Genomic DNA, 7,499 nt, shown 5'->3' with positions numbered 1-7,499 from the left:
TTAGTGTTGACTCAAATTGTTTATCTGCGTCTGTGCCTGACCTTTTGGTTCTAGGGACATATTTATGGCCCCCTTCCCCTCACCCCCCCTTTTTTTTCCTTTTTGGTGAGTAGAGATGATGTAGAAGGGAGCCCAGAGGAATGATTACAGGTTGAGAAGTGACCCACACTTTGATTCCAGTATGCCACTTTGAACTAAGTTGTTCATCACGGGAGAAAAAGAACTTATTTATTATTTTGTTTTTTCAACTTGCTTGCTCTGTTTGCAAGGTAATCTGATCTATTCGAAAAGCAAATATTCTATTTTTGAAAATCACATTAGATTTTCCGCAAAGCTGTATTTTGCTACCATAGAAAGAACTGCACAGAAATTTAACCTTTTCAATATGGTTGTTAAAATACCTGGTGTCCCTTAGTAAATGAAAAGGAGCCCTCTAGAACCCAAAGTTGCCTGTGATGAAGGATACAACTTTCCTTTATCATTCCATTCAGTAGAAAATAATTCCTGCCAGATGATGTGATTCTAGCGATGCCACTAGCAATTTTAGTGAAACAATGTGGAAAATATGATGCTGTTATCAGATACAACATTAATATTTCTGTTTATCAATTTCTATCAATTTATAATAAGTGTTAATTTATTTTAAAAAATATTTATTATTAGTTATTCTTATTTGGCTGTGTCAGGTCTTAGCTGACCAATCTTTATCGTGCAATATGGGGTCTTTAGTTGCGGCATGTGAACTCTTAGTTGCAGCATATGGAATCTAGTTCCCTGACCAGGGATTGAACCCAGGCCCCCTGCATTGGGAGTGTGGAGTCTTAGTCACTGGACCACCAGGGAAATCCCTCTATTGATTTATTGATACTAAATCCCTACAAGGAGGAGGAATGAAAAATTATGAAGAGGGACTTCCCCGTTGGTCCAGTGGCTAAGACTTCACACTCCCAATGCAGGGAAACCAAGTTCGAGCCCTGGTTGGGGAACTAGATCCCATATGCCATAACTAAGGATTCAGCATGCTACAACTAAGACCCAGCACAGCCAAATGAATAAATAAAGTAAAATTTAAAATAAAATTTAAAAAATTATGAAGAGACAAAATAAATGTAATAGGTGAACAAATGGAGGGGATTTTAAAAAGAAGTAAGGAGAGAAAAAGAAGGCAGGAAGTGAAACCCTTTATCAGCTGTTGGGGGACATGAGTGGACACCTGTTCCTCGGTTTACTTCATTTGTAGGCAGTACTACTGCTAGGCAACCAGTCTTTGTAGGAAGTCCCAACAGACCAGTTCCTCTTTAAAGGGAGCTTTTGCTAGTTAAATGACAGATGCATGTGGCATAGCATAAGGCACCCACAAACACTGCTCTCTCACTCAGCACCACAGTTATACTCAAAGAAAGTGCTAACAGTGCAGGGAGCTACCCGTTCGCACTGGAGGGTTAACTATTAACAGCTGTGAAGTGCATGGGGATAGCCCCCAAAGCTATGGGCAGCAGGCAGACTTAGAGCACCAGGCATTAGGAAAGGCTTTGGGAGAGAAGTGGTATCTGAACTGGGACTGGGTACAGAAGCCAGAAAATGTGGAAGCATCACAGTTTGATTTTGTTGCATGTACAGAGAGCACAGCAGTAAAGAATCTGCTTGCCAATGTAGGAGATGTGGGTTCACTCCCTGGGTTGGGAATATCCACTGGAGAAGGAAATGGCTAACCATTCCAGTGTTCTTGCCTGGGAAATTGTATGCACAGAAGAACCTGGCAGGCTACAGTTCATGGGGTTGCAAAGAGTCGGACATGACTGAGCAACTGAGCACCTGTAGAGGGCACAAGGCTGAAGAGTGAGCTGAGGCCTGATCATGGTAAGTTTTGAATGCAGGGTGGAAAGCATCTTCTTATTTCAGTGGGAGCTCTGAGAGCTTTTGAACAAGAAGTGATCTGAAGGAGTTGCCCTCCCAAATCATTCTTGCCTACTTCTTTGGTAACAGAAACCCCAGTTTGTAACTGGATTTATGCCTGTGCAAATTACGATTGCTTTCCTAACTTCTCTTGAAACTAGGTGTGGTCATGTAACTAGATTCTGGTGAATTAAATAGAAATGAAATAGTGTGTACAACTTTCAGGAAGTATTCTCAGAGGGAGAAGGCTTTGTTCCTTCTTATTTTTTCCTTCTGGATGGAAGCCCAGCCAGATCCTAATATGCATATTATTTATTAGGAAGATTGGCCTGGGGCAAGACAAAACACCTGATGGCTGGAACAGAGTAGCATTGGAGGTGGGAAGACAATTAGGAGAACACCTCAATGGTGAAGATAAGAAGTGTGGAAATAAGAACTGAGCCAGAATGGCAGCTTTGGGAACAGATGGGAAGGGTGGATGGGCTAAATATTGCGAAAGGAGAGTCTGTGGGACTTGGCAATAGGTCAGGTGAGAGGACACACCAGGAAGAATCAAAGGTCATTCTGAGGTTTCAAGCAGAGGTGACTGGGAAGTCAAAGATATTGGTAACAGAAATAGGGGGATCAGCAGGATAAGGTGGAGAAGGCGATGGCACCCCACACCAGTACTCTTGCCTGGAAAATCCCATGGACAGAGGAGCCTGCTAGGCTACAGTCCATGGGGCCGCTAAGAGTCGGACACGACTGAGCAACTTCACTTTCACTTTTCACTTTCATGCTTTGGAGAAGGAAATGGCAACCCACTCCAGTGTTCTTGCCTGGAGAATCCCAGGGACGGGGGAACCTGGTGGGCTTCCGTCTATGGGGTCGCACAGAGTCGGACACGACTGATGCGACTTAGCAGCGGCAGCAGCAGCAGCAGCAGGATAAGGAGGCATCCTTGAGGAAGGCAACTAGGAATTCAGTCCTGAGCATATTGAGCTGAGATGCCTGCAAGATATCCAGGGGGAGATGTAAAGCAGGCCATTGGAAATTCATTTCTGCAGCTTGATTTGAGAGCCCTTTGCATAAAAGTGGTAGTCAAAATGAAGGGAGGGGCTGGTTGGCAAAATAGAGAGTGTGTCTATAGCGATTCCTTTCTTCAGTGCACACAGAAATAAACTTTGCTCTGCAAAACCAGATAAAAATATGTAAGCTCTTCACTTGATTTATACCCCCTCCCTCAAAAGACCCTACAAGCTGGCTGGCTTCAGGCAATGAAATCCTCGCTGTCTCAAAATGTGGACAGCTCCTTAAAGTTCTTTACTAAGGCATTATGATTTGCACAGATAGTAATGCTCATATGTTCAAAGATGACTCCTTTTCACCAAGAGATCTATAGTAAATGGTCTTCCTCCTTAATTCAGGTTAGCCACACATAAGAAGGCTTCCCTTCCACAGATGTCTTAAAAGAACAATTCCTTTCAAAAGCAGAATGAGAGAATATGAAAATCTAATTAATATATGTGACAGTAAGACGCCTCTGCATAGACTTCTCTTATATCTGCCACGACTAGAGCAGTTGTTAAATAAAACTTGAAATAAAAAGGAAATGAATCTAATGTGAACCTTAGGGAAACATCTCAGCAAGCTGGCTGAATCTTTGCACTACTTTCATGGGATGGCTGGGGACCAGGGGATGGAAAAGGTTAAAAGCCAGTGGGTTGTTTCAGCTGAAGGTACACGGTAGAAACAAACGCAACTGGAAGTGGTGGTGAGAGCTCTGTTTCTTCTCCAAGTTTCGGTCCTCAGCTCACACAACGGAAGACAGCTGCCGGGCGACCCAGGGCCTATGCCGGTGGCCTCAGGCCAAGCGCCTAGGAGCACGCGAGGGAGCGAAGTGGTGGGGTGTAGGGGCTAAATTAAAGACCCCGTTTCACTTAAGAGTAAAGCTTTGTCAGACCTCTTATTGGGAGGGTGATAAGGCTTTTGCATTTGCCTATCCACCCATCCATCCTTTGTCTCAACGTCAAGGCCTGTGCCGGGTCAAGGCTTTATCGCACGCAACCACACAGGACTAGAGGGGGGACTTGACGCAGGAGTAAGATGTGGAGGGAGGACCTCCGGATCCCCCCCACCGCGCGAGGCCCCTTCGCAGGAGGGGCGGGCGGCACTGGAGCGACAGTACCACGGTGCCGGCAGCCCCTCCCCCAATCCCCAGGACAAGGAACGCGTCGGCGTTCCACGTTCTCCCCGACCCTCTGGCCGCGAGGGCCCAGACCCCGGCCGGCCCGAGAGGCCCCGGCAGGTGCCAACGAGCCCGGGCCGTCTCTCAGGCCGCGGCCCGCTCCGCGGTCGCCGGGAGCCCGCCTCGGTTAGCCGGGCCTCGGAGGCTGTGGGCGCCGGGACTCGCCGGCTCACTCCGTGCCCCAGCCGCTTCAGGCGGCGGCCCCGGAGCGGCCACCCCTCCCCCCGCACCGGTGGCCTGGAGCCCGGCGCGAGGCGTGCGGCGGCCCTTCTCGGATGCTGATTGGCCGGAGCTGCAGGGGGCGGGGCGGTGGGTGTGAAGGGGGCGGGCCTAAGCCGCTCGGCACTCGGGTTTTTCTCTGCTTCTGCGAGCTCCCTCATTGCATCATCTTCAGCCAGTGGCCGCAGTGAGAGGCTGGGCTCGGGGCGATCCACTCGGGCCGGGGCTCTAGTTCGGTCTCCCGCGTCTGTCCTGGTCCTTCCCGCACCTGCTCCAGCGCCAAGGCTGGGGACCCCAGCAGGCCGACTCCGAGAACCCGCTAGGGCACAGCTAGCGGACCTCGCCTGCTCCACGGGATCCATTCATTGAGAGCCGAGTCTTTTCCCGGAGCCCGAGTCCCCCGCCTCCTCCAGCTCGAAGCCACGGACAAAGCGCCATGGAGAAAAGCAGCGAGACCAACGGCTACCTAGACAGCGCCCAGGAGGGGCCTGCAGCGGGGCCTGGCGAGCCCGGAACCACTGCTAGACGCGCGGGGCGCTGCGCCGGCTTCCTGCGGCGCCACGGGCTTGTGCTGCTCACGGTGTCCGGGGTGGTGGCGGGTGCCGGCCTGGGCGCGGCGTTGCGTGGACTCCAGCTGAATCGCACACAGGTCACTTACCTGGCCTTTCCGGGCGAGATGCTGCTCCGTATGCTGCGTATGATCATCCTGCCGCTGGTGGTCTGCAGCCTGGTGTCGGGCGCCGCCTCCCTCGACGCCAGCTCTCTCGGGCGCTTGGGCGGCATCGCCATCGCCTACTTCGGCCTCACCACGCTAGGAGCCTCAGCTCTCGCGGTTGCTTTGGCTTTCATCATCAAACCTGGATCTGGCTCGCAGACCCTTCAGTCCAGCGACCTGGGTCTGGAGGATTCGGGGCCCCCACCGGTCCCCAAAGAGACAGTGGACTCCTTCCTTGACCTGACCAGGTAATGTCCCCGCGACCTCCACCCCACCTTCCTGAGCCTCAGTGGGAGACGCCAGCTCATTAATGCACTCTAGTTCATATGCCCCCGTATTCATTCTTAATCGGCTGCTGGTGGCCTTTAACAGTTTTAAATGTCAAAATAACGCCTACAGACTTTGAGTGTTGACCACACCTGTGCAAATGTCAGCCGGGTCGCACCGGACATTTTCAAGGACCAGGGCTCCATCTTTCAGCAAGACTAGTTCTACCGTTAGGTGGGAGTGTGCTAGAGAGAGGCAGAGGTCTCACTTGTACTTCGCTCATACTCTTTGGCTGCCCTCTCTAGGGAAAAACATTCCAACCACGCCCCTATGTTCTCACCTAATTTTCTCCCCAGGTAGTGCAAAGAAGCTTCCGAGAGCACTGGTTAAATTTTGCCTGTTGGGCCATTCTCCCCTGTAATCTACGGCATCTGTTTCAGCCCTTTGGCTGGGAAGAAGCTGGCAGTTTTTTGAAGGGTTGTCAGTGGACCCAAGAATAACAAGGCTGGAGTGAGTTGTTCAGGGCTCATTGCCCAGAAACATGTCTCTCCGGGGGAGCTTGGGATAGGTTGCTCGCCACCTGCATAGTCAGGACCACTGTAGAGTATTGTGAGTTTCAAGGGGCTTTATTTGTGGGAAGATGTGAATTCTAGAGAGGGAGGAGGAAGAAGCATCTTCAGTTAACTTTGCTGCTTCGGGGGACTCTAAAGTTGCATTTCATCCTTAGAAATGTAGTTTTTGTGGATTCGCCAAAGCCTCAGCTTCTTTTGGTTTCTCCATTAGCCCAGAGTTCACAGATGGAAAAACTTCAACCTAGAGGCATTTACTGATGTGGCCAGGTTCAGTTGAGTGGGGAGAGCTTGGCTGGCTCCCTCTCTGGGTTTTCAATAATTCTGGAATCAGAGTCTTGGACATATGTTTTGTCTTGAGTCACTGAAGCAAAGCTCCTCATTGCTGAGGCTGTGAAAAAGAGCAAACACTGGGCAAAGTGACTTGACTTCCTGCTGTTTCCATTTCTCCTTCTGGAAAATGTGATGACTGCCACTTAAGAGAGAGGAGGGAGGAGGGTTCAGGATGGGGAACACATGTATACCTGTGGCGGATTCATTTTGATATATGGCAAAACCAATAAAATATTGTAAAGTTAAAAAATAAAATAAAATAAAATATTAAAAAAGTTATAACAACAAAAAAAGTCAAAGGCATTTACTTTAGAAAAACAAAACAAAACAAAACCCATAACCTCTCTGATAAGGGGGACCAAAAAGTTCTTACCAAAAAGATAGGTGGAGGTGGCCTATTACAACTTTGATGAGTTATAGCCTTTGTCTAGTGTCTGGTAGCTTATTATGTGGAGTCTTTAGAGATTGTTACGGTTTGAGGACTAACTTTTAGGTGGATACTGAAAAAGTCTACTGAGGTTGAGAGTAGTGGTCGCTTACACTGACCGCCAAGCATCATGGCTTAGCGGTCAGTGTAAGTGCAGACTCTCAGTGGCTCAGGCTGAAAACACAGAAGGACCAGCTGAGCCTTCATCATGGCTTGTTGGAAGTAGGTAGTGTTTCATGTGCCTTTGACTTATTACCTTCAATGTATCAGTGAGGGAGCATGATTGTGGGCTTAAAGGAGTCTTTTTTGCAGGGATCAGTGGCTCAAGGAGTGTAGATGTTCTGGTGTGTTGGTGGTACCCCATAGGGAGACTGGTAGCACTCCTTTGTCTCCAAGAGAGAGGCAATGGCTAAGAAACAGGGTGTAGGGGGAGAAGTGAGGGGTTACCATATTACCACGAGCCCAAGAAGGGACTTATTTCCTGATTGTGGTTTTCTAGTTTTAGATCCGAGTCTCTTCAACTCCTGCTTCTGAAGTGAATGACCCGGCATCATGACTTAGTGGCCAGTATAAGTGTAGACTCTCAGTGACTTGGGCTGAAAACACAGCGAAGGACCAAGACAACCTTTGTCATGGCTTGTTGGAAGTAGGTAGTGTTTCATGATGCTCCTTATTTAATCCAGGAGCTCACAGATAAAGGTAGGGTAAGTGGTAGACCCTATTTTACCACTCAGAAAACTGAGACAGATTAAGTGATTTGCTCAAGGCCACAGAGTGGTTTATCAAAAGAGGGAGAGAAGAGCTATGGGTCTGGTTCCCCTCTGGTTCAGGGCTCTATTTCTCCCA

General features: G+C 49.0%; 1 protein-coding gene across 2 annotated transcripts in view; it reads left to right on the top strand.

Annotated features, from left to right (window-relative positions):
• Positions 1–4,504: 4,504 nt before the first annotated feature.
• The window catches only part of SLC1A4 (solute carrier family 1 member 4), a 30,349-nt gene continuing 27,354 nt past the window's right edge, over positions 4,505–7,499 (top strand). For both annotated transcript variants that reach the window (XR_015136712.1, XM_086326334.1), the window contains exon 1: positions 4,505–5,305. Coding sequence is in view for 1 of the 2 variants with exons in the window: in XM_086326334.1 (XP_086182460.1) it covers positions 4,779–5,305 (527 nt within the window). In the remaining variant the exon portion in view is untranslated. The remainder of the gene's footprint in view (positions 5,306–7,499) is intronic.

This window comes from Bos grunniens, chromosome 11 (assembly GCF_055505025.1).
Source record: "Bos grunniens cultivar Pamir isolate PY7600 chromosome 11, Bosgru_T2T1.0, whole genome shotgun sequence".
In the NCBI taxonomy this organism is placed as follows: domain Eukaryota; kingdom Metazoa; phylum Chordata; class Mammalia; order Artiodactyla; family Bovidae; genus Bos; species Bos grunniens.
The sequence above is the reverse complement of the archived record's forward strand: the minus strand, read 5'-3'. Positions and strand labels throughout refer to the sequence as shown.